Source organism: Xyrauchen texanus, chromosome 3 (genome assembly GCF_025860055.1).
Source record: "Xyrauchen texanus isolate HMW12.3.18 chromosome 3, RBS_HiC_50CHRs, whole genome shotgun sequence".
Taxonomy (NCBI): domain Eukaryota; kingdom Metazoa; phylum Chordata; class Actinopteri; order Cypriniformes; family Catostomidae; genus Xyrauchen; species Xyrauchen texanus.
In genome coordinates, this window is record NC_068278.1 from 15866412 (window position 1) to 15893422 (window position 27011).

Below are 27011 nucleotides of genomic sequence, written 5' to 3' on the forward strand. Positions count from 1 at the left end.
AAAGAAATCTCTCAAGGTCAAGGTTTTAAACAAATCCATCAGTAATGAGAAAGTATTAATACCCTTTAGTACAGTACATTCATAATCACATTAATATGAAAACAAGAAGTCATTTAAAAAGTAAATTGGAGGGAGTCAGATAATTTATTGTTTTTTTAAATTAGCTTTACATAACAGCTTTGGTGAATAAATACATGCCCTACAATATCATTCAGTTATTATTGACTGCAAATGACACTTTTTTTGCCTTCAAACTTCATGGTTAAATTAAGATTATTCTGCCAAGCTATTATCATGCTCAAGTTCCTGTATTTACACATAACTTTTCAGTCTTATGCATCAGAACATATTTTACAGATGAAAATGAAAGACAAAAACCATTGAAAAGCAAGAATTACTAGAAGTTATCTATTTCAAATGCCTAATATATCTAATAGGCCTACTGAGATGCAAATGTATCCAAACAATGTTTTTGATGATGATGATGCTGTTTTGTATTTATAAGTATTATAAATTACACCAATAAATTAAAATCACCATAATATAATCTTCATCACAAAGAGTTTAGAGAATACTGCCACATAACCTTAAGTCCTACAAAATGATTTTCCTTCATGCAGATTCTCTCTTCTACGTGGGGGTACAAAACTGGAATAACCATTGATGTTGAGTCATTTGTTAGTTTTCATTACAGATCTAATAGAACATTTGGAAAAACAATAAAACAGCAATTAGCACGGTTTCAGTTCTTACTGATAAATGTTACAGGATTTACTAACTCCATATACAAATCTAGAATTATCATCATTAATATGTTATGACAACATTAGTAACAAAATCATCATTAAATAATCAAGTTTAATTTATAACAAAGGGAAGTTGTCATTCTAAAAGACTTCACAGCATTCTTTGGGATAAAAGCTAAATTTCTTTGAAGACATTATGATTTTAGAGAAAAAAAAGCCTATAAAGTAAAAGAACAAAGTGCAAGTAACTTTTACATAGATTTCAAAAGTGACCTTATTCGCAGTATGTTTGATTTTTGACAAGGATGAAAACGAAGCTGAGAAGGATAGACCTACCATCTCTTCAATGGGTTGTGTTGTTGTTTAAACTGTTCCACAGATGAAACTTTGAAAAAAAAAAAAAGCATCTTTCCAAAAGAATTCTGTAGATAACAAACTCTAAAAATCACATGTTGCGAAAATGAGATGTGATAGGGCCTTTATATAGCTTTATACTGTGCATGTCATTGAAGAGAGTAAGTCTATCTCTCCCAGCTTCATTTTCATTCCTGTCAAAAATCGAATATGGCGCTACCATCAATAAGGTCTATAAATAATAAATATGGTCATTTTAAGGAATCACTGTTAAGTGAGAGGAAAGGCATGAGATGAAAAGATGCAGTCTGCTTGGAATCATGACTTCGACTATATTAGCGAAGGTCATTCTCCTCATCTTGAAAGGTCTTCTTGATTCTCAGTAGCATCGTGATCTGCCACTGATCAAGCCTTGTGATTGATTCAAAATCCCTAATCTAATCAAAACAACATGGACAAAACAATGCAAAATAATTTACATTAAATTGCTGTTTGATTAAAGTATATTGCACTTGCATTTTATTAATGAACCACAGTTAAAATGTGTCAAGTAAATTATGCGAAATTTGAAACAGTACATTGTAAGGACTTACTGCATCAGTGTATGCATCGAGTTTCTGTTCTTCATGGGCATCGAGAAGTTTCTGTTTAGTGTGAAATGCAGTAGCATGACAATTTATTAATTCATTTAGCATAAAATGTCACAAAATGGCAAGACAATAAATCTTGGTAACACTTTACAATATAACATTAATTAACTACATTATTTGCCATTCATTTACAATTAATAACACTTTTTCAGCATTTGCTAATCTTGGTTAATGTTAACCCTTAAAGCTCTGCAGGTGTTTTTAAAGATTTCCTATTTCAGTTGCATGCCCAAAATTAAAGACTTATAACTCTACATAAAAAAACAAAAAACAAAGAGGTTCAAGTGTTTGGTATAACAAAAACAAAAAAAAACTTGAGTGAACAATTAACTTGCTTTCTTCATTTTCAGATTTGACATTATATATCTCAGGGTGTAAATCATTTCCCAATCATGTCACCTGCAACTGAGTAAGATTTTGTGTTGATACGACAGAGCAATCAAAAGCTATAGCATTACAAAACTAATTTATCCTAGTGTCTAAAAGCCTCTCTGAACAAATAAAACATTATAATTGTACATAAGAAATAATTACAAATGCAAATACAACAATGACTAAAGGTATGCTCTCTCTCTCACCAAAGCATGCAGGCATGAGTAATGAGATCTCATTCAGTTCCATTCTGTGTCATTTGAGCCATCATTGAGTCTGTCATGTACTTGACGCCATCTCCTGGTGGCCATATTTAATTACAGTGAACCTATCTGCCCACCTCTGGTTGCAGCGATCTGAATCCTCATACGATTGGTTTAGTGTTCCATGATGCTGAATGTACTTCCGATGAAGTCATCTGATCCAGGAAAGCTAATGTGTTTTTAGCCAGATAGCACATTATGTGCCGTGTACACATTGTACAAATTTTGTCTGCGAGTAAAACAAATAGGCTGGTTGTATTCTAATCTTTGAGAGCTTTCCAACGACATATGATATCAGTTTGATTTTTTTACCGATTACAATAAAATATGCAGTGCAAAATTATTATTAAATGATCAAAACAACACTTCTGATTGGTCTGCAAATTTCAAAACACTTGTTCAGTTTTGGTCATAATGCTTACATGCATTGTAAAGCATAGCTTCTAAGCTTTAAAAAATACCTATTTTGTGTTGGGTCAAGAGTGTAATTATTCATATTTTGATATGCAGGCACTACATTAAAAGTTGTATACATCAACATTAGTTAATGTAACATGAATAAACATGAAAAAAAAACAAACAGTTAATTATAGTATTCAGATAAATTAAGATCTTATTCTTAGATCTTATTTTAGATTATGAATTAATTATGTTGTTTTACCACGCTAAATCCAAGGTTGCACTGCACATTTCAAGTGATGATGACCCAGAAACATGTGACTTCTTGGAACACAATCCTAAACTAATGAACAATAAGTAAAATACAAAGCAAATTAATGCTTCATATTTTACATACACAACAGAAAGGAAGAGAAAATTTCAAAAACCTTAAGAAGTTTGCACTCTCTGGCATCTGAGAAGGCAGGAAACATTTCTTCATACTTCTGTACAGCCAGCTGATGATGACAAGAAGGGTCAAATGAGAGATCAGTGAATTTACAGAGTCATTCTGAGTATATTAATCAAAAGCCCCTTTCACACACAGATCCCGGGATAGATATAAAAGATAAACATCATAATTTCATAAGATCATTCTTGTTTTGTTCGATGTTGATAGTTTTTGTATTATTGTCTGCTGTCTACCAACTGAAATGTCTCCCAAGAACAATAAAGATTGAAAGTAAACATAAAACAAAAGGTTGGTCAAGCTGTAAATGTAGCCAATTGATTATTAATTTAACTGATATTTACTTTTCTGGAAACTTTCATTTCTTTACTTGTATATTTAAAAACATTGAGTCACAATGCTGCGAATTAAAAAAAAATGGCAACGGTTTATTACAGCCATATGTTTTTAAACCGTGGAACACAATGAAACTATTGAATCTCTATTCTGCACACAAACTTTCTTCTTCGCATGATAAATGCATCATCATTACGACACACACCCTTCACTGTATCGGCTCTGCTTTTGTTCACACAGACACGTTCCGGGATTGACCCCAGCAATGTTACTAAGGTCTGATCCCGGGATAACGTTTTCAGCCATTTCCACACCGGCTTGCATTCACACAGAAGGCTCCCCAGCATCAGAGCCCAGAATGAGTGAGGTAACACTTTGAGAAGACTAAAGCAGTCACCTTGCAGTTGAGCATATCCACACAAAAGTGACACAGTGCTGCTTTGAAGAAATGGTCCTTAGCGCCATACTTCAACAAGGTAGTATCCATGGAATAAGTCCCAATCTGAACATTTGGAGAGGAGACAATCAAGGTCAATTAATACGAAGGGTAAATAAAACCGTTTTCATCCAATTTTAGATCAAGCCACACCCACCTGCTCAAATATTTCAATGGCTTTCTGGTATTGTTCCATCTGAGCTGAATAGGTTGCCACTTTGAGAAGACACTTGTTGGCTGCACTAAAGAGAGAGAGAGAGAAACAATAATGTTGCCTTCTGACCTCAAATGTTCTACAACACTTCTAAAAATGCCAACCTGGTCTCATTGATTCACGTTACTATACCAACATTTTTGCAAAATGGTTTCTACATGGCTCATTGTATGTGTTGCAGCAGCTTACTGGTGAAATGAAAACTAGATTAAGAGCTACAACAACAATGACATTTATAGACTTTCACACAAATCACGAGTAAAACGGCAGATAATTAGTTCAGAAATACTTTATTTTTTACCCTGTTCCTCACATAGTGCTATCTTATGACATCTGAACACTTTTACCATAGCGCAAGACTTGTAAGGTGATTAATTTTAACATATATACATTTAACCAACTACATTTATAAGCTTGTTCGAGCGCAATCAAATAGCACGGAAATGTAACCAATAGAGAGTTGCACTTGCGACCGGAATGAGTCCTGAAAAGCATGTGAGCCGAAAGTGTCATACACTGTAAACCTTAAAGTTGTCATTACTCATTACTGGAAAAATCTAAATGTCTTACTTAAACATTACTTGAAATGTTACGATTTAGGCTCCTATTTCAAATATCTATGCTCCTTGAACTTATTTTACTTAATAGTATGAGTGATTAACACTTAAAATCTTGAGTACATAATGAAAGCTATGGTGAATACCCATAAAGTATTGCGCTTGAGTTATTTAATTATGTTATACTTGGTCAGAGGGGACATATGGGAACATTTAAATCATTGTAATTCTGAAATTTCAGAGATTTTAGCTCTTTTGTTTTTTTGTTGCAAATATTTGTTTTGTGAGATGTTGGTGTTCGCTTTGGTCAAGTTGGACCCTGTTAACACTTTCTCAGTTCTACTTGTACATGTGCAACTGAAATACAGGTATCTATGCATTTCTTTGGAGAAATTAATGTAATTATTCACCTAGAATCAGTCATCATCTTCTTTATTAAAAGCTGATGTAACTTTTTCAGTGATAAAAAATTTTCATTGATCCTTGCTGTCGGTAAATACAGTTTTTCTATTGTGTAACACACCCTATATAATTTTACACATTAAAGGTTTAGTTTACCCAAAAATCAAAATTCTCTCATTATTCACCCTCATGCCATCCCAGAAGTGACTTTATCCTGCAGAACACAAATTAAGATTTTTATAAGAATATTTCAGCTCTTTTGGTCCATACAATGCGAGTGAATGGTGATAAGGCCTTTTAGCTCCAAAAATCATAAAAGTAATCTACACGACTCCAGCGGTTTAATCCATGTCTTCAGAAGTGATATGATAGGTGTGGGTGAGAAACAAATCAATATTCTAGTCAGTTTTTACTATGATTTCTCCTCCCTGCTCAGTCGATCTCTTCTTTTTGGTGATTCACATTCTTCATGTATGCGCAGCCTACTTGGCATGGAGGAGACTTTATAGCAAAAATGGTATTAAACATCGGTTTCTTACCCACATCTATCATATCACTTCTGAAGACATAAATTTAACCACTGGAGTCTTATGGGTTACTTTTATGCTGCATTTATGTGCTTTTTGGGGCATCAATTTTGGCACCCATTCAATTGCTTTGTATGAACAACAGAGCTGAAATATTCTTCAAAAAAATCTTCATTTGTGTTAAGCAAACGAAAGAAAGTCATACATATCTGGGATGGCATGAGGGTGAGTAAATGGGTGAACTATCCCTTTAATATGCAGAGACAACTTTAAGACAAACAAGGTTAATTTTCTCAAAAACGTTAAACACGGTGACCCCGTTTCCACCTGGTATCACATGGACATGCATTTCGGGTGATCCGATCACATGGTCAGCCATCAATACAGGGATCTGAACCGTTTTGTGATTGGATCACAAAAACCACACAAGAATGTATGTGACCACATTGCATTTGAGGTGTAAATGCTAATCCGTCCTGCTTGCATTCCAGCAGCAGTGAAGCACCACCCCTCACCTGTCAAACAAGAGTTTAAACTTTGCCGTTTACAAGGGTCTTTAAACGAAAACAAAAAACAAACAAAAAACTTCAGATTGGAAAATGTAAAAAGCCGGATACATACACCATCACGAGAGCTTCGCAAATCATATTTATTGTGTCTGATATCAACACAGATGACAAGCACGAACACCTGAAGCTCCTTTAATACAGGTAATACACTAAAATAATGGATAATTCTGCTTGATATGTTGCGTTTGTGCTTGGATTAAATTTCAACCGCATCTGGGAGACACGTTTTTCTTCTTCTCGTTTTCTTTGTCTTTTCTGACTTTGTTGCGCTTTATTATCATGCAGTAACACACTGATATAGTGATTGGTGTATGTTGTCATGAAACCGAGACCCTCCCCTCCAAATCCGAACACATAGTGGTCTGAGGAGACGCATTTAAACAACCAGTTGTAAACAGCGATGTGTCTCACCAAACCACATGAGATTGAATCACCTGAGACACATCTTAACACCAGGTCGAATCGGGGACTGTTTCTCTGTGGTGCTATAAAAATTCCTGTGTTTATTTTGAGTAACCCAATTAGATCGCAAACAACAATAGCAGGACTATCTGACTGTTTGAACAACTGCAGGTGAGGAGAAATGTTCAAAAAGCTGTTTTGAAAACATTGTTTATTTTTGCAATTCCATTAATTGGTGTACTAGTGGTGCAGGAATTACATACTTCAGCTATAAGCTGTTATTGTATGACCCAATTAAAATTAAAATTATTAAGTAGAAACAACAATATTTAAACAACAAATCTGAAATAAGTCTACTTGCATCCAGTTACCTTAACTTAAACATTTAAGGTCAATCTATATGAACACCAAGGTAATTTAACTTAATTACACAAGTTTTGGAGACGCCATTACTCAAGTCAACTGAGGGAACGAGTTTACTTCATCTACTGAGTCAAGTCAACTCATTTGTTTTTTCAGTGTAGAAGTGCCACAAAATGACGTGGATGCTTTAGCTTTTGCCGACATATTTTTCTTTCAGAACACTATCCCTTTAAGGCTAGGACGTTTAAGAATGTTGTAGATTACCTGTTAGACTCCTCCCCTTTGAAGTAATCTGCTGCCTGTTCATAATGAGCAACTGCCTATAAACAAATATATAAATAAATAAATGTTGAATCCATTTTATTTTTCACGTCACAAGGGTTTCTTTACCATTTGATACATTCAATATAGTGTCATCTGAACGGATGGGAAATCATTTTAATACTTTTCACCAAGAGATCTTGATCTAAGAGATACCAATTGCCACTTTTTCTATTTTTTCATAAATAGACCACATCCCGCTTACTTTGTCTATGTCCAGTAACTCCGTCTCACAGATTTCAGCAATAGAAATGTGGTGTTTCGCTGCAATGTTGAAACGTCCCTGAGGAAACAGAAGTGTATGTGTAAGGACAGTCCCTATTCAGAGCACTATCAGTGTTTGAATACTTTGTTTTATCTCACCATATTTGTGTAGATGTCAATGGCCTGACAGAAACAGCTTATTGCCTCTGTATTGAGAAGTTGTAGAATCACAGTACAAATCAAACAATGTGTATATTTTTCTTCTGAATTAGATTATGAATGCAGAGAAATTTATATTGGTAATAAATGTAGGGGAACAATGAGAGCTGTACCTTGAGGATCAGCCTTTTTGAAAGCATTGCCAGCATCAATGAAGCTCACGGCTGCATTGAGCTTGCTTTGCACTTGCAAATGCAGTTGCGCAGCTTTGCAGAAGGCGCCTCCTGCAGCTTTTACAATGGAATAAAGCAATGGTGCATTAGATGCAAGCTTTTTGAACACCCATGTATGTTGTTTTTATCAACCAAGTGGTGCAGAAGTTGCCATGTAACATACCACTCCAGTTCTTTGCCATCTTGAACATGTTGGCAGCTCTTACATACATGTCACATGCCTCCTCAACCTTGGAGGAACTCCTGCAATGAACAAAAGCGAGAAGGAAGGTTAATTGGATAGTCAAGAAAGGGAGCACTGTTTTCGGAAACTATTAAACGGTGCCATATGAAGCTGTTGACTGCAATAGCACAAAGTGTTTTCAGATATGAAGCAAGAAGATCGTGAAATCAGTGTGAGGGCAAACATTGCTCTATGGCCTGGTAATACTTCATCAAAAACGTGGATAATGCCACCATTTATTGCAAACTGTGAAAAACGAACTTTAAGTTCTGCTTAAACACAGCTAATATTATTAAACACCCGAGAGTGAATAATGTACAGAATTTGCTCTTATGGAAAGAAATTGGTACTTTTATTCACCAAAGTGGCATTCAACAGATCACACTGTATAATCAGGACATTAATAATGTGAAAAATTATTAAAACAATTAGAAATTTTTTCAGAAAAGCTGTCAGTCTGTCCAGATACTCATACAGCGTGTCGGGGACTTCTCACACACCTTACAGTTGAGCGGATCCCACAAAAGCTCAATGGGGTTAAGATCCATAACACTCTTTTCCAATTATCTGTTGTCCAATCTCTGTGTTTCTTTGCCCACTCTAACCTTTTATTTTTGTTTTTCGGTTTCAAAAATGGCTTTTTCTTTGCAAGTCTTCCCATAAGCACTCCTGACTCTTCTCTTCACTGCTGTACATGAAACTGGTGTTGAGTGGGTAGAATTCAATGAAGCTGTCAGCTGAGGAGGACATGTGAGATGTCTATTTCTCAAACTAGAGACTCTGATGTACTTATCCTCTTGTTTAATTGTACATCTGCTTTCCACATCTCTTTCTGTCCTTGTTAAAGCCAGTTTCCTTTTTCTGTGAAGACTGTAGTGTACACCTTTGTATGAAATCTTCAGTTTTTTGGCAATTTCAAGCAATGCATAACGTTCACTCCTCAAAACAATGATTGACTGGCGAGTTTCTAGAGAAAGCGGTTTCTTTTTTGACATTTTTGACCTGAAGACATGCCAGTCTATTGCATACTGTGGCAACACAAAAACAAACACAAAGACAATGTTAAGTTTCATTTAACGAACCAAATAGCTTTCAACTATGTTTGATATAATGGCACGTGATTTTCTAGTACAAAATTATCAATTTAGCATGATTACTCAAGGATAAGGTGTAGGAACGATGGCTGCTGGAAATGGGGCCCGTCTAGATTTGATCAAAATTATTTTTTTCAAAAAGTGATGATGCGGTTTTAACATCAGTAATGTTGAATGCCACTTTGGTGAATTAAAGTAACAATTACCTTCCAAAACAGCAAAATCTGTACATTATTCCAAACTTTTGGCTGCCAGTGTGTATAAAATATATATATATATATATATACACACTCACCTAAAGGATTATTAGGAACACCATACTAATACTGTGTTTGACCCCCTTTCGCCTTCAGAACTGCCTTAATTCTACGTGGCATTGATTCAACAAGGTGCTGAAAGCATTCTTTAGAAATGTTGGCCCATATTGATAGGATAGCATCTTCCAGTTGATGGAGATTTGTGGGATGCACATCCAGGGCACGAAGCTCCCGTTCCACCACATCCCAAAGATGCTCTATTGGGTTGAGATCTGGTGACTGTGGGGGCCATTTTAGTACAGTGAACTCATTGTCATGTTCAAGAAACCAATTTGAAATGATTCGAGCTTTGTGACATGGTGCATTATCCTGCTGGAAGTAGCCATCAGAGGATGGGTACATGGTGGCCATAAAGGGATGGACATGGTCAGAAACAATGCTCAGGTAGGCCGTGGCATTTAAACGATGCCCAATTGGCACTAAGGGGCCTAAAGTGTGCTAAGAAAACATACCCCACACCATTACACCACCACCACCAGCCTGCACAGTGGTAACAAGGCATGATGGATCCATGTTCTCATTCTGTTTACGCCAAATTCTGACTCTACCATCTGAATGTCTCAACAGAAATCGAGACTCATCAGACCAGGCAACATTTTTCCTGTCTTCAACTGTCCAATTTTGGTGAGCTCTTGCAAATTGTAGCCTCTTTTTCCTATTTGTAGTGGAGATGAGTGGTACCCGGTGGGGTCTTCTGCTGTTGTAGCCCATCCGCCTCAAGGTTGTGCGTGTTGTGGCTTCACAAATGCTTTGCTGCATACCTCGGTTGTAACGAGTGGTTATTTCAGGCAAAGTTGCTCTTCTATCAGCTTGAATCAGTCGGCCCATTCTCTGACCTCTAGCATCAACAAGGCATTTTCGCCCACAGGACTGCCGCATACTGGATGTTTTTCCCTTTTCACACCATTCTTTGTAAACCCTAGAAATGGTTGTGCGTGAAAATCCCAGTAACTGAGCAGATTGTGAAATACTCCGTCTGGCACCAACAACCATGCCACGCTCAAAATTGCTTAAATCACCTTTCTTTCCCATTCTGACATTCAGTTTGGAGTTCAGGAGATTGTCTTGACCAGGACCACACCCCTAAATGCATTGAAGCAACTGCCATTTGATTGGTTGATTAGATAATTGCATTAATGAGAAATTGAACAGGTGTTCCTAATAATCCTTTAGGTGAGTGTATATGCTAATTGGCTCACTAATTTAGATTCAATAAAAATGCATCGACTAAAACATTATCAGTTCAAGGTTTATATGTATTTTTTGCGATATTACAGCTAAATGTGAGCAACGCAATACAAGTAATTATGCAATGCTATCAGTGTTGCTTATAACTGGGGTTATACAAAAATTATAGACTGCAAATTCATTTATAGCATGCAAGCATTTTAGACATTTTATAAGCATTATAAATTTCAATGTTGCACACTCATTACTGCAATTATTGCAGAGCAGCAAATGTGCATAATTTGTGGATTTACCCAAAAAACGATCCAAACAATGAATGCGACGTTTTCATCATCTTGTCTGCCTCAGCCATGATGGCCAAAGCTTCATTTTCTTTCCCAGAGTAATCCATTTAGTCAGATCAGATTTGCACTGGGCTCTTTAGAAAGATTTCCAAGCAATATCGAATTCAACAATCACAACGCCTGTAAAGACGTTATTTGTTTTATTGACACGCGGAAATCGGAAGTAAATTCGCACCGACGCAGAGACACCGTTAGGGATTGTCACAAAATATATACATATTTTCTCAAAATACCAGTGAAGCAGTACAACGTAAATTAAACCATTAATTAATTTATAAATAGCTAAGAGTTATTTTCTTTAATTAGTATGTATGAGCAATGAGGTTTAGTTATTATACATAAACGTGAAGTTATGACGATTTTTCGCTTTCCTTGACAGTACACAACTTACTCTGGTACCTCAGTGGCCACCGCGCCAAGCACACATCCAGTTCCAGTGTGTTGCTCGCAAACGTGCGACGGAGGATATGCAGGAATTCTGTGATCTTTTTCATGTCACACTTGAGGTATTATTAATTTTCGAACAAAATCAGACATTTTCAGTTAGGCCAGCGACGTTTTATATAAATCACTTTAACAGTCTGTTTCGGAGGTGCGTGATATGTAGTAGAATAGTTAGAACGTGATACAATGTGGATGGCCATTATGCTGGCCCGGAAGAAATACATTTGGATGTTTTTTTCCCCCCTTAAGTGTTATATTGTATGCGTACTTTAGTCGTATCCCCTGGCTAAACGCTCTTGTGACGAGTGAGGGATGTGATTGATGTGTAATTATAATTTTAACAAAACTCGTTATTTATTGTGATTTATTTTTATAGCAAATACAAAAACATTTGGGGTAGTTGATATGGCATTAAGCAATTTTATGTCTTTCAGTATTACATATTTTAGCTAAAATATATATGTATTACTAATTCATGTATAAATCAAGGCGTTGTGACTCCATATCAACCAGAGCTTTTAACATAGCGAGCGCATAACAGTCTACTAGCGTGTTACGACAGTAAGTCATACAAATTAATAAGGGGAGTCGTAAACGGACACCTACCTGTCGCAAAATTCTCCGTACGTTCTCTCATAAAACAACAATTTGATCGTAGTAAACTCGACACGTTGTTTATTCAGCATGTTGAAGATTAGCGGACAGGCGGTCAGTTCATTAAGTGATGAGCTGTTTCCTCTCAAAAGTAGTTTATTAAGCGTGCTGAAGCATCTCTTCATAGACATTCATTCAAAAAGAACGGTACGTTGTCTCCTCCACAGCGTACCGCCCATAGAACGTCTCTGCGGTATGCATTACTATGCTAACCGTATTTTCTTCATGATGCTAACCTTGTAGGTTAAAATGGGTAGAAGGGCTCTGGTACAACATTGCCCGCCCACATTTTTAGCTGTCTTTGTTCTTGAAGTATTTTTTCCCATTTATGTCCTTAGGGATTTCATTAAATAGTCTTAGAGTTTTAAGCCATTAACAATACCAGTCAGCGCCAAAGTGAATCAAATCATTACAAACTTTGATTTGAAGCAAAAAAAAGTATTTGGAAATCTGAGAAAAAGACAAAGGTGCAAGACTGTGCTTGCTGTCTTTCATGAGGGCATGAACCACAATCCCATGAAGCATTGCGAAGATAAATATGAGGAATACAATTATTATTGAAATCCTCTTAAACAAAAATTAGCAAATCAAATTATTTTATGAAACATTTTCAACAGTTCAGTGGACATCGTTTCTTTAATGTTTGTCATTCCGTTGTAATTCATCTGACACAAATTTTAATGTATTTTAGGTTTGAAAGAAAAACAGTAGTTCAAAATGTAAAGTCATTATTTACTTACTGTCATGTCAATCCAAAGCCTTATGACTTTCTTCTGCCAAACACAAACCATATTATTAGTACTGCAACAACTCATTTGGATAATCAATAATTATATAATTATAATAACTAACGCAAGATGCATATCACAAGGGCTTGCGATAGCTGAATGATTGTAATACTACAGAAAGTTACGTTTGTGGTGACGCTACAATGACATCATATGCAAGACAATTAACGATCTGTCATGATGCATTGATAGAAAACTGGTAGTCTAAAGGCATTTTAACACCAAAGGTGTTGCGAATATGATAGGCGAATCACTGACGAATGGCACTTTCCCATAGAAAGCACTTCGCTTTCTTACTTCGAATACTTAGCATTCGCTTCAAATGTTCACCGTTAACACATTCACACCTTTACAGTAGGTGGTGCTATCGAAAAACTATTTTACCCCGTAATGGTAGGTGGCTCAACGCCCCTATGAGCTGGTTTGCCCATCACCATCACTGAGTGAGAAGAAATAATCACTTGACAAGTTTGAAAAACTAACAAGAGAAGCAAACGATTCTCTTGCATGCAGATTGAAAAAAATAAAATGCATCTCTCTACCAGCTGAAGCAGCGATGATGAGTGTGTTGTTAATTTACTCAATGAGCAAGAAAACTTTCGAGACACTTCACAAACTATTTCAGTTCACCTGCTGGACAATATGAGAATGTTATGTATACACAATCTGAGGGGTGATTAGAAAGTATCACGTGAGAAAAATAATATTAATTGTTAAAACATCATTTGGAACAATATTATTTATATGCCACTGTCATGCATACTGTATACTCTCCGCGATCCACGCATGACCTACCACGTGCCCCACTGAAAGTGAGAACCACTAATCACTACCATGAGGACGTTACCCCATGTGACTCTACCCTCCCTAGCAACAGGGCCAATTTGTTTGCTTAGGAGACCTGGCTTGAGTCACTCAGCACACCCTGGATTTAAACTCGCGACTCCAGGGGTGGTAGTCAGCGTCAATACTCGCTGAGCTGCCTAGACCCCCTCTAGTAGCTATTTTTATGAGCAAAATAGGTGAAAACATAGGCATTGATTGATACACAAACAATTCTTCTTAACGTCCTCTTGTACATTTATTGTATATTTCATATACAGACATTTCCTGCAATGAAAATACTTAAAAATCTGTTTTTATGCTTCTCAAAACCCAGCTCCAGTTTAAGCTCGGAGGTCGTGCCATCTTGGAAATGACATCAAATGATGCTACTCGCTGAAGTCTGGGTTGATCGATCCACTCTGTGTTCACAAGTCGAATGTCTGACTTCAAGCGGTGTTCCAGTCATTATTTTCAAGTCGGAGGTGGGAAAATCCAGAGTTTCGAGTTGTCTGGAATGCAGCATAAAAACATGAGTCTGCACAGGGCACCCTCAGCAGCTGCCGATGATTTAGTGCCAAAACGAAGAAGCACCTCAATTATATGGCAGTATTTTGGCTTCAAAACAGATGACTACATGCAGACTGAAGTGCTATGTAAAACATGTAAATCACGGGTGGCAGCGCAAAGAGGAAACACTACAAACCTTTACAATCACCTCAAGTCAAAGCATAAAAATTTGTATCAGATTTGTTTGGCAGAAAAATCTTCAATCACTGGTAGATCAACCCTCGTTCCTGAACCTAAGCAACAATCCATATCATCAAGTTTTGAGAGCTCAACACCATATCCTGCAGGCTCCCGGCATCATAGAGAAATAACAGAGGCTATAGATGTTACCTGTGAGTTGGTAATCATTTAAATTATGTTTTTGTTCACACTGATGTGAAAGATGTCATTGTCAGATTTGTGACATTACTTTTAATTCAATGCATTGCTGTTTATTTTCAGAAGTTGTAGTGATGCTACATCCCCGAAAGAACATGTTGATTATATGATTTTCAGTTTTTAAATATATTTAAATTAAATGTAAATATTATCATATCACATTATTTAACAATGTATGGCTCTTAACAATAACTGAAATAATTTGGTGAAGTGATATGGAACTGTTAAGTTGTCAAGACGATTCGCGTTTAATGAAAAATAATTGCACACCTTAGAACGTCTGTCAACCAATCAGAATCTGCATTCAACAGACTCGTGGTATAAAAACATCTATAGTTTAAATTTCTATTAAAACACCTCAAAACCCTATTACTACAATAAATGTCACATGAATCTCAAACTATTTTTGTAAGTCACACCTTAACCAGTAGGTGGCAACAAATGATCGACTTTTATGTGTTATGAGAAAGTCATAAAACCATTGATAAAGAGTAGTTCAAAACAAGTCTATTTATACATATCTACAAATCTATTTGCTTGCAATATAGTCAGTCTTTACAGGCATGAGAAGCACTAAAGCAGTCTCACTCTTCAAAATGAAGAGAAGTCAGTGAACAAAGAATATGAGTCAGTGAATGGATTAGTTCACAAAGGTGTAGCGAATCAGCTGTATGAAATATTAATAATCAATCATAACTTGTTATAATCAATTATGAATACTTGGATCAGTTAATCGGGTTAACTTGATGTAGCTACATTAACATTACAACCAAATACTCGGTTCATCCCGTGAACACTCAATATTGGTAATTAATTAATTAATAGAAAGGTACATTTCCGGGGCATGGGAAATGTCTTTCTTACTAAGTATTAAGAGCAAGTAGTCAAAATCTATGATTAGTGACTTTAGATATGAGCTTGAGACACAGACAACTTTACATGTGACATGAACTAGACTTTATTAACTAGACTAAACATTTAAACTACTCTAACATACATATACATACATTCATACAGTTTACCAAGGGAAAGAGGGCTGAAGCAGAATACAGGAAGGCAATAAGTTATAGCATTGTTTGAAGTTCAGCAGATCAACAGCCTGAGCAAACCATCATATTAGTTCTGACACGCCCTTTTTAGAAAGGGGTTAAGGATACTTAATGTATCAAATAATGAGACTAAGTTTGATACTTGCATGTCCCATTTGAATTAAACTGTCCTGATGCAATTTGTTGATGGCTTGAGTTGATCTTTGATGATGTTGTCTTGATGAGAGAGAGAACCAGTGGGAGTCAGAGACAAGGCCGTAGCCTGGCGCACGCTTGGGAGTCCTTGGGGCCTTCTAGTTTGGCATCATTCAGCGAGAGAGTGAGAGAGCACAAGGCTCAGAGGACCAGAAACCAAGAGAGGCAGGAAGCAAGAGAGGCTAAGAGAGAGCTAAGAGAGGGCTAAGAGAGGAAGAGATAAGAGAGAGAAGGAAGTGGGCGCAGTAGTTTTATACCCTTAGAAAACATGTCCCACCTCTCATTGGCTCGACCAATGAGAAGGGTTTGGGTTCCAGGCGGGAATTTGGTTTATTGCTCTTTGTTCTCACATTTCTCATTGCATGTGCAAGAAAGAAAACTAGGAAATATACTTGTAATACTAATATGTTGTTGTTATCGACATATCATGTACACAGTCATTTCAATCTTCGAAATACCAAGTTATAGAGACCAAATATGCCACACATATGATTTCGGGTAACCATGGTATGCAAAGTCTGAAACATTAACCCATTAGTTTGCAAGAAAACATAGATCAAGCACATTTAAGGGAAAATGTGAGATGGCACATTAGATACATGTCAATATTTATCACATGGATATATAGAATATATATATAGGATTAACAGGGTTCATTTCTCTTTCTCAGTAAGAGAATGAAGTGAGGGTCAGCACTTCTCTGAACATTCCTTTCTCACATGGTACGGGTTCAGAAGGCGAAGTCACGAGGGTCTCTGGAGTGTCTCTCTGGGTCGTAAAAACGTCAATAGCGCATTCTACTCCAGACTGCGCTGGCTCCCGGTGATTTAGATGGGGAGAAACAGTGTGGGGGTTTTCTTTAGGACCCCTAGCACACAATGTGTGCCCTGTATTTAGAATTAATGAGTTCATGATTCTCCGTTCATACTCTACAAAGGAAACATCACTTCTGTGCACAATGTAGAAAGCGTGCAGCTGACTGAGACAAGCAAGTGTTACGCTGCGTCAAGAAAATTAATGAACAATGTGAAATTTCAGCAGCAGCGCTCAATATAGTATATACATAAAATGAGTGCTGGTAAAGTCAGTTCTTCATATTTACATCAAGGCATATTTTGAATTAAGAATAACAAATAAAAGGGGTGGATGATATAAGTAAAAATCTATTTCTAGATATTCTTGACGTTTTTGGTCAATAACGATCTAAATCATGATAAACATTTTTATGGAATAGTGATTCTAAAAAAAATTGTGAAAGTTCCTTTTTGATTTAAAGAGCAACTTTTATGTTTTTTAAACACACCTAATGTTGTTTTAAAGGTCTCATACAATAGATTTACATGCATCAAAGGTCAAAATACACTTTAATTTGCTCATAATTTAAATTGCAGCATTACCTTTTTTCCCAGTGTCAAAAGCGACTCATTCAATGATCCGTTCTAAAGCATTCATTCTAAATTCCTCCTTTCAGAGAGGCTACTCTGATCTGATTGGTGATAGGTGATCCCCAGTCTGTTGTGATTGGTCTACCGCTTAGTGTAGTGTTTGAGGGTGGGTAAAAGCTGTTCGCAAGCAGCCAATGAAAACCAGAGGTGGGTTTTTAGTTACCAAATTATGTAGGTTAGTACAGGAAGTAAGTCTGAAATTCTGTCTGAAAAGTCTGAAACTCGTTTCAGGTTTTCAGAATCGGTTCTTACTTTGGGAGTCAATAACTCCATTAGACATGCACTTTGCAGACTTTTTACATTCAGAAACAGCTATATAACTTAATACATGAAAGGTAATATTTGAAAAAACATAATAGGTGCTCTTTAAAACAATGTCCAAAGTAAAAATAAAATGATCACTTCTCAGAAGAGAAAATAAAGGGGGTGGGCCATGGTGAAGGGTCAGCTTTGAGCTTGATCTCTATCCCTTTTTTCTTTTTAAACGGTATTGGCATTGTAATTGGCACACTCCGAAACCTGCAAAAAATGTTAGGTTTACACAGAATTGTGACGTGTCATTTATAAAAGTTCTTCACATTCCCCACCCCTTGCATGTTTATGAAATATTTTGGCTAATTTAATAATTCTACCAATAGGAGTGTAGTATTCTCTGCTACATTTAAAACATTTTGCTGTTTAAATCCCTTCACAAAATTCTGCTGATTTTGACCAACAATTAGTCTCAAAATCTGCGTCTGGCTATTGGTTAACGCATTTCATCCAGAAAACTGCCAGTGGAACACGGTAATAACGTTCATAAAAAGTTTCAAGGGGACTAGCCATGTCATAACCATTTCTATAACTTTTATTTAACGTTAAAACATTGATATCTGTATTAAGGACCTAGGGTGAAAACATTATCACAACCTTTTTATGACAGAAATGTATAACATAGTTGTGCTAGATGAGTCATTTTTTTACATTCCTGTGTATTCATTTTAATTTAATTTCATATTTCACCACAGACATGGATCTCCCACCTCAAAAGTTTCCTGGATGTCTTGATGCATCAAACCTTAAGACAAAAATCGATATTTTTTTGCCTTATTCTGATCGACGCACATCAAAAGTGTGGAACCACTACACTCAGTTAAGTTTGCATCGTGTCGAGTGTAACCATTGTAAGAGACAGCTTTCCTTTCACAACAGCACCACTTCGATGAGAGAACACTTAGGACGCAAACATGGCATTTGGGAAGGAGCAGCACCAGCTCACAACACAGCAGGAATTCCCACCCCTACTGCCTTACATCCTCACATGATTCAGACCACTTTACACCATAGTAGATTAACAGCATGCAACAACATAGGCAATGTGTTGACATCTGCATGTCAGCCAATGCTACCTGTTACTATCAAAGAGGAGCAGCAAGCGATACTGCTACATGATATTGGGGATAGCAAGCCTGTTCGGACTTCATGTGCCCCTGGCTTTGCTGAAGGCAATACATCTAGTTCTAATGCCGATACACAACAAGATACACATATGAGCTGCCAAATGTATAATTTTTCTTCAGGGGAGATGAACAGCACAGCTGAAAACAGCGGCAACCGCAGTGAGGCAAGAGGCTGCAGTAACAAGCGAGCTGAAGTGTTGACTGATCTTATCTTGGAGATGATATTTAGAGATCTTCAGCCATTGTCTGTGGTGGAAGAGAGGGGATTCAGACTCTTACTGGGTTGCTTAGAGCCTAAATATTCAGTGCCTTCTCCATCTCTGCTTGGCAGCCTACTTTGGCATCGCTACCATAATCTCAAACAATACCTTCAGCAGCATCTGCAGACTGGAATAGCCTCTCACTCTTTGTCCCTCTGCACTGAACACTGGCAATCTGTAGAAGGATGTGGAGTTGAAGGAGATGGTCAGTCCTACCTTACAATCAGTGCACATTTTGTAGACTCTCATTGGCGCCTGGCACGTTGTGTGCTTGAGACCCGGCCAATACCAGAATTAAATGGTAACGGATATGGAAGAGGGCATGCTCATTTTGCAGACACCTTGAGAGCAGTACTGTCTGAGTTCCAACTTCCAGATCATTTTGTTTTCTGTGTTGTGCATGACACCCCCTCTGGAACAGAGTCCAGGGGGCAAGAGAATATGGCCATTGATCCAGAATATCAACTAGAATTTGCTGGACCCAGCCATTCTCCTCTTAGTAATCTTCCAGAGGGTTGGGCACCTCTACTGTGTGCAGGACAAGCCCTGAAACTCTGTGTGCAGGAGGGGCTTTGTGTCGAGACCGTCAGACAAGTTCTTGTGGATGCTCGAGGCATTGTCTTGCATTTCCAGCATAATGTGAATGCTGCTACATCACTGAGCCAGAAAGCAGAGGCTGTTAACAAAGAATCAGCAAGTTTAGTCTTGAATGACCCTGGTCGCTGGACTACTGCCATTGAGATGTGTGAGAGTCTACTGGATCTCAAATGGGTGATAAGCTCAGTATTAGAGGAGCAAAAAGTAGCACCAAACCTGGTAGATCATCAGTGGCGTCTTATACATGAACTTGTCCCAGTGCTTAAAACTGTCCGCATTGCAGCATCGTTTCTTAGTGAGGACATCAATGGCCCAATTTCTGCCCTAATGCCATGCCTCCAAGGAGTGTTCCGGCTCCTTGCACAGAAAATTGCTGAGTGCAGCTGTCCTGTGGTGAGGGGAGTTATGGAAAGAATTCGTGCTGGAATGGACAAACGCTGGAGTCTGAGTGATGAAGATGCTCTTCTGGACAGCCCTGCTGTACTGTCCTCATTTTTGGACCCCCGTTTTAAAGAGTTGCGGTTTCTCAGCCCACATGCCCGCAGCAAGCTGTATGACAAGGTGAAAGAGCTTCTCTCAGTTCAAGCATTCGCAAGCAAAGAAGGAAGGATCAGAGAGAGGGTACAAAGCATGGCAATGGAGGAGACTGTGGATGAAAGTGGAGAACCTCCAATTTTTGAGTTCGTTGAGCCCTTGCAAATGCCTGTGATGGCTTCTTTGGACTCACCTGAATCATGTGGCTCAGCAGAGGAGGGCGATAGCATTGAATTACAACCATGCAAGCCCTCTGCTTTGTCATCTCCAGAGCAGGTCAATGAAAACACACTTGAGATTGGATCACCCATCAGCGGTTGTACCAGAAAAAGACCTTTTAGTGGGACTACCCTGACATCACCACTGAGAGGAGACTTAGAGCTCAATGCTCGTATACGAATGAGTCCTCTTCCCCAGAGTATGTATGACATTCTTTTGGGGGAGGACCCCACTGAAAGAATGCCTGAGATTCACCAGCAGCTGGAAAATTACATTGCAGAGCCCCTCTCTAGACGTAGTCTCTCACCGCTGCAATGGTGGCTCAACAAGGAACACCGGTTTCCTGCAGTGGCTAGACTGGCACGAAAATATTTGTCAATACCTGCTACTGCTGTTTCTGCAGATCAGGCCTTTGCCCCAAGAGATTCTACAGTGACCCAAAGAAGGGCCACATTGGGATCTAAACACCTTGACCACATTTTATTTCTCCATCGGAACACCGATTATGTAGATCAGCTAAAAGGTGGCACCTCTGGATGGGAAACTGACCAGAGGAATGCTGTCGATGATACGCAAAGCAGAGACCATCTTTACCAGACTCTTGTGTCCTATGAAAGTAAGATCCATGTGTCTGAGGAAGAATTATGATCACTGTTTATGTGCATATGGACAAGGTCATGCTGACAGTTCTGTTTAATGGGGGTAGACATTTGCATTTTAACACAAAAAGGCTTTGTCTCATGCCACAAAATAAGCTCCTTTTAATACAGCTTATCTGATGGTTTTAGAAATGACAATTGTAGTGAGATATAAATACAATCAAGCTGCACAGCTGTATTGTTTTGAAATAACTAATGGTGATTCCTTGTACAAGGAATTTGTGACACTATCATTTCATATAGTCTGGTCTCTAAGAGGTCTGAATATTTGTATAATCATTGTCTTGTGACTAATGTATATAATGTTTTACTAAATCACTGATTGTGAACTGCCTGTAATGCATTACTTAACTGATATTATATGTTGTGTTACACAGTTGAATTCTGCATATACTGTTACTTCAATATTGTCACTTTACAATGTTGGAAGCATTACATGAAATGTATTGTCAAGCTTGTGCATAAATGTCAACATTATCACTTCCTTTTATGTGTATGGGGGATATTCTGAATTAGGGCTTGCAAGACTTCACATTTGTACTTTTCACTGTTATGTAATGACTCCCTACAGGCTTGTATGTAAACACTCCAAATTAACACAGACCATCTCTGATGTCAGCATAGTCAATGTAGTTTGCTTACAACATGCTTTGTGAACACAAAATGCTCTGTCTGTGTCCACTTTCTTTTGTGTAATTCCAAATGTATTTGACCATTTCAGTTTACTAAACAAAGGTTTTTACATGCATCTACACAGGGACATATTTTGTGGGCAGATATTTTACAGCTACTGTCTCCATGTATATAGAACAACTGAAGCTGGTGCAGCCTATTGTGGACTTGGAAATTAGGTATTAGATTACTTTTGGCTATTTGTAACAGTAGACTTCACAGTGTACCCTATAGGTAGCATGTCAAGATTAAAGTGTTTTAAAAAATATTTTGGAGTCTGAAAATGACAGGTTTTAAATTTTTTTATTTTGTATAACAAGTTTAACAATGCGATATTAAAACAATAACTTTATTCAAATAGAACATAACCAAACACCTTACAATATAATACAAATTAAAAAGTGAAAATTAACCATTTCTAGTAACATTAAGGATGTTTCAGGGTTGCTCAAATAGGGAGAGAAGGGATAGTCAGGTGATGTGTACTTGCATGACAAATGTAATGTATCAGAATAATGATTAGGTTTGTTGCAATTAATTCTTCATAACCGATTATAAAAATAATGAAAACTGGTGGCTGAAGTAAAACACTGTATTTGTTATGAATTGGTGGACCTTACACTTTTATTGCTTAATTTACATTCATGCATTTTTTGTGCAACAAGTGGGAGGGTTCAATTGTAAATCTAAACTAAACTTAATAAGAACATGTATAATTTTAATAACAACAAATGCCCCTACCTACTTTCAGAAGATTGGGCAATATTTCCACATAGAAAGTACTTGAACTTTGAACCCCAGCAAGGAAGAGAAACGTGCATGCACCACTGACAGGGAGATGCTCTGTGTACTTACAAGGGCGGTCGAAGAGCTTCACCTTGAGTGGTCTCCCCCAGAGGAACCTGAGCAGTCTCGCCTTGCTGTCAAATGGCAGGGTCCCACATATCTGCCCCATTCTTCCCCGAAGTTCATTGAACTATCTAAGTCCTTGCATGTTCCCTTCTTGGCACGTTCACGCAGTGACACCATCCTCTTTAATGACGCTGCGAACTGATTTACATGTTGAATGAATAATACCTCGCTCAGCTCGTCTGGTATCCTTGGAAATATCATTCTAACTGTACAGAGATGCAAAAAAGGCATGGGGAAGACACACCAACACTCACCCAACTCTCTTAAAGTAAAACAATAGCACAAAACAATCTCACAGCAAAGGAATGTCATATACTTAACAGGGTTGGTACCATATTATCACCTAAATGGCCAGGAGTCAATAAAAACTGTAGCAATTAACAATTCTTTAAAAAGGCAATTGTTTCAATTACTGTTGAACATGGTGTTTAGAAAATCAAAGGTGTATAAATACAGTCAGGTCCATAAATATTGGGACATCGACACAGTTCTAATCTTTTTGGCTCTATACACCACCACAATGGATTTGAAATGAAACGAACAAGATGTGCTTTAACTGCAGACTTTCAGCTTTAATTTGAGGGTATTTACATCCAAATCAGGTGAACGGTGTAAGAATTACAACAGTTTGTATATGTGCCTTCCATTTTTTAAGGGACCAATAGTAATGGGACAGATTAACAATCATAAATAAAACTTTCACTTTTTAATACTTGGTTGCAAATCATTTGCAGTGAATTACAGCCTGAAGTCTGGAACGCATAGACATCACCAGACACTGGGTTTCATCCCTGGTGATGCTCTGCCAGGCCTCTACTGCAACTGTCTTCGGTTCCTGCTTGTTCTTGGGGCATTTCCCTTCAGTTTTGTCTTCAGCAAGTGAAATGCATGCTCAATCGGATTCAGGTCAGGTGATTGACTAGGCCATTGCATAACATTCCACTTCTTTACCTTAAAAAACTCTTTGGTTGCTTTCGCAGTATGCTTCGGGTCATTGTCCACCTGTACTGTGAAGCTCCGTCCAATGAGTTCTGAAGCATTTGGCTGAATATGAGCAGATAATATTGCCCGAAACACTTCAGAATTCATCCTGCTGCTTCATTGGCAGCCATACATGCCCACGCCATGACACTACCACCACCATGCTTCACTGATGAGGTGGTATGCTTTGGATCATGAGCAGTTGCTTTCCTTCTCCATACTCTTCTCTTCCCATCACTCTGGTACAAGTTGAGCTTTGTCTCATCTGTCCATAGGATGATGTTCCAGAACTGTGAAGGCTTTTTTAGATGTTGTTTGGCAAACTCTAATCTGGCCTTCCTGTTTTTGAGGCTCACCAATGGTTTAGATCTTGTGGTGAACCCTCTGTATTCACTCTGGTGAAGTCTTCTCTTGATTGTTGACTTTGACACACATACACCTACCTCCTGGAGAGTGTTCTTGATCTGGCCAACTGTTGTGAAGGGTGTTTTCTTCACCAGGGAAAGAATTCTTCGGTCATCCACCACAGTTGTTTTCCGTGGTCTTCCGGCTCTTTTGGTGTTGCTGAGCTCATCGGTGCGTTCTTTCTTTTTAAGAATGTTCCAAACAGTTGATTTGGCCACACCTAATGTTTTTGCTGTCTCTCTGATGGGTTTGTTTAGATTTTTCAGCCTAATGATGGCTTGCTTCACTGATAGTGACAGATCTTTGGATCTCATATTGAGAGTTGACAGCAACAGATTCCAAATGCAAATAGCACACTTGAAATGAACTCTGGACCTTTTATCTGCTCCTTGTAAATGGGATAATGAGGGAATAACACACACCTGGCCATGGAAAAGCTGAGCAGCCAATTGTCCCATTACTTTTGGTCCCTTAAAAAGTGGGAGGCACATATACAAACTGTTGTAATTCCTACACCGTTCACCTGATTTGGATGTAAATACCCTCAAATTAAAGCTGAAAGTCTGCAGTTAAAGCACATCTTGTTCGTTTCATTTCAAATCCATTGTGGTGGTGTATAGAGCCAAAAAGATTAGAATTGTGTTGATGTCCCAATATTTATGGACCTGACTGTATGTCTATATTTTTATGGAACAGATTACCCAAATATGAATATAATGTCCTTTACTGATTCTCATGTTGTTTCAAATCTGTATGGTTTGTGCATATTCAAACTTGGCATGACTATTCACAAGAAGCATCTGCTGTTGTGGACCATGCCTCACAAAAAGAGATCTCCGAAGACCTACAATCAGATTTCTTGCTTTGCATACAGCTGGAAAGGGTAACAAAGTTATCTCAAAGAGCTTAGATATTCATCTGTCCACATTTAAACAAATGTTCTATTAATGGAGATGATTTAGTACTGTGGCTACTCTCCCTAGAAGTGGCCTTCCACCCAAGGGTACACCGCAGAAGACTCAGTGAGGTAAAACAGAACCTTAGAGTGACAGATAAAGACTTGAAGGAATCATTGGAACTGGTTAACATCTCTGCTCATGAGTCTACTATACAGAAAACATTAAATAGAGGAAGCCGCTGCTTCCCAACAAAACATTTGCTGCACACCTGAAGTTTGCCAAAGACCAATTTGACAGTTCACAATGCTACTGGGTAAATGTTTTGTGGACTGATGAAACTAAGGTGAATTGTTCGGGAAGAATGTGCAGCACTACATATAGTGTAAAAAGTATACCACATACCAGCATGAAAATATCATCCCAACAGTGAAGTACGGTGGAGAGAGCATCATGATTTGTGGCTGCTTTGGGGCCTGGACCACTTACCATTATCGAGGGAATAATGAATTCCCAAGTTTATCAAGATATCCTAAAAGATAATGTCAGGATGGCTGTGCACCAGCTGAAGCTCAGCAGAAGTTGGGTGATGCAGCAGGACAATGACCCTAAACATCAAAGTAAATCCACTACAGAAAGTCTTCAAAATAAGAAAATCCTCATTTTAGAGTGGCCCAGTCAGAGTCCAGACCTCAACCCAAAAGAGATGTTGTGGAATGACCTCAAGAGAGATGTTCGGACCATACATCCTAAGAATGTGGCTGAGCTGAAGCAGTTCTTATGGAAGAATGGTCAAAATTCCTTCAGAACGTTGTGCTTGTCTAATCCACAGCTTCTGGAAATGCTTGGTTGAGGTTATTGCCGCTAAAGGAGGGTCGACCAGTTACAATATGTTATTTATGTAGTAGTATTAATCTTGTTTTACTAATTATCAGTTAACCATGTCACAGGAAAATGTCACTGGATGTCTAAGGTCATTGGTATTTGATTGCTTTGCATACTCTTGTTTATAATTCAGTATAATTATATATTAAATATAATAGAGCTGCTAGACATGTGCTGTTCCAGTGCATTACCATGGGAGGCACCAACATAGAACTAGCTCTCCACTGCCTTTAGGAAGTGCAATGAAACTATAGTGAACTTAATAGTTCTGTTGAATCTTTCATTTTTACAGATGCTTGTTTTATACAGCTCCGTAACTCACATGTCAGGCAGAACTGGATTTATTATTAATAAGAGGAAATTATCGGACCTTCTTGCATCCTCTGAGTGATTACCACTACACAGGTAAATGCTCTTTACTTCCCAATTTTTAATTTTACATTTAACCGATTATTAAGTTCTTCATAAATTTGACGTTGCTCTTTTTAATTGACAGGGTCAGACCCCTGGACCCTTCACGAGATAAGACTGTTAACGAAAGCTCTGATTGACCATGACAAGAACTTATAACAAATTCATAATGTGGTATGAAAATTCTGTAATTTTACAGAGAAATGGTTACATTTATTCCTAAACTGGGAACTTCTGCCAGAATGTCAGGGCATAGTAGGTGGTTGCCCAACCACAAGTTTGAGATTCTAGTGCCTATAGATATCGCTTGGGTCCGTCATTAAAACTGTGGTATTTGTTTCTGTTTTATTGTATGCCAGATGAAAATTGCAAATCAGATTGTTTAGAAAAGTATGAGTGCGCCTCTCCTTGTCAAGCCATAAAATTTGAAGTATCATTCATCATGTATAGCACCTTTTTTTAACCTTAGAGGTTACCAAATCACTTTACACTTTGTTCCATTCACCCATTCACACACACATTCACACACAATACATACAAACATAACACAAATGGTGCTGGATGAGCTATGTGCCCAAGTTTAATACTCAGGGTGAGAGGTTTGTCCTAAATTCCAAATATCTGAACATCTCAATTTCCACATGTCTGGACAATGACTTAAGTATATTTCCTGAA

General features: G+C 37.8%; 2 protein-coding genes across 4 annotated transcripts; one reads left to right on the forward strand and one right to left on the reverse strand.

The window, feature by feature from the left end:
- Nucleotides 1–123: 123 nt before the first annotated feature.
- On the reverse strand, nucleotides 124–11294 carry LOC127633868 (alpha-soluble NSF attachment protein-like). 3 transcript variants are annotated; one of them, XR_007969269.1, is made up of 12 exons: nucleotides 11071–11294; nucleotides 8119–8198; nucleotides 7896–8012; nucleotides 7723–7769; nucleotides 7565–7642; nucleotides 7303–7358; nucleotides 4162–4246; nucleotides 3966–4070; nucleotides 3213–3281; nucleotides 2329–2614; nucleotides 1694–1744; nucleotides 1511–1537 (listed from the first exon to the last, which is right to left on the reverse strand). XR_007969269.1 is itself a non-coding variant. In XM_052113243.1 (11 exons), the coding sequence occupies exons 1-11, from the start codon at nucleotides 11166–11168 to the stop codon at nucleotides 1436–1438; spliced, it is 888 nt and encodes a 295-aa protein (XP_051969203.1). In that variant the 5' UTR covers nucleotides 11169–11294; the 3' UTR covers nucleotides 124–1435. The 3 variants fall into 3 exon arrangements, 1 of the variants encoding a protein (XP_051969203.1); XM_052113243.1 differs by lacking the exon at nucleotides 2329–2614 and having other exon boundaries at nucleotides 124–1537; XR_007969267.1 differs by having other exon boundaries at nucleotides 1440–1537; nucleotides 1694–2614.
- Nucleotides 11295–11561: 267 nt separating this feature from the next.
- On the forward strand, nucleotides 11562–22074 carry LOC127633828 (uncharacterized). Its single transcript, XM_052113164.1, has 3 exons — nucleotides 11562–11627; nucleotides 14167–14731; nucleotides 18474–22074. The coding sequence occupies exons 2-3, from the start codon at nucleotides 14269–14271 to the stop codon at nucleotides 21161–21163; spliced, it is 3153 nt and encodes a 1050-aa protein (XP_051969124.1). The 5' UTR covers nucleotides 11562–11627; nucleotides 14167–14268; the 3' UTR covers nucleotides 21164–22074.
- The last annotated feature ends 4937 nt before the right edge of the window (nucleotides 22075–27011 follow it).

Coding starts and splice junctions, on each gene's coding strand:
- LOC127633868 (XM_052113243.1), bottom strand. CDS start 11,168: ATGGATTACTCTGGGAAAGAAAATGAAGCTTTGGCCATCATGGCTGAG. Junction 7,359..7,564: donor AGTTACTGGACATAGACAAA/GTAAGCGGGATG, acceptor ATTTGTTTATAG/GCAGTTGCTCATTATGAACA. Junction 4,071..4,161: donor CCATTGAAATATTTGAGCAG/GTGGGTGTGGCT, acceptor CCAAATGTTCAG/ATTGGGACTTATTCCATGGA.
- LOC127633828 (XM_052113164.1), top strand. CDS start 14,269: ATGTCTGACTTCAAGCGGTGTTCCAGTCATTATTTTCAAGTCGGAGGT. Junction 14,732..18,473: donor AGAGGCTATAGATGTTACCT/GTGAGTTGGTAA, acceptor ATTTCACCACAG/ACATGGATCTCCCACCTCAA.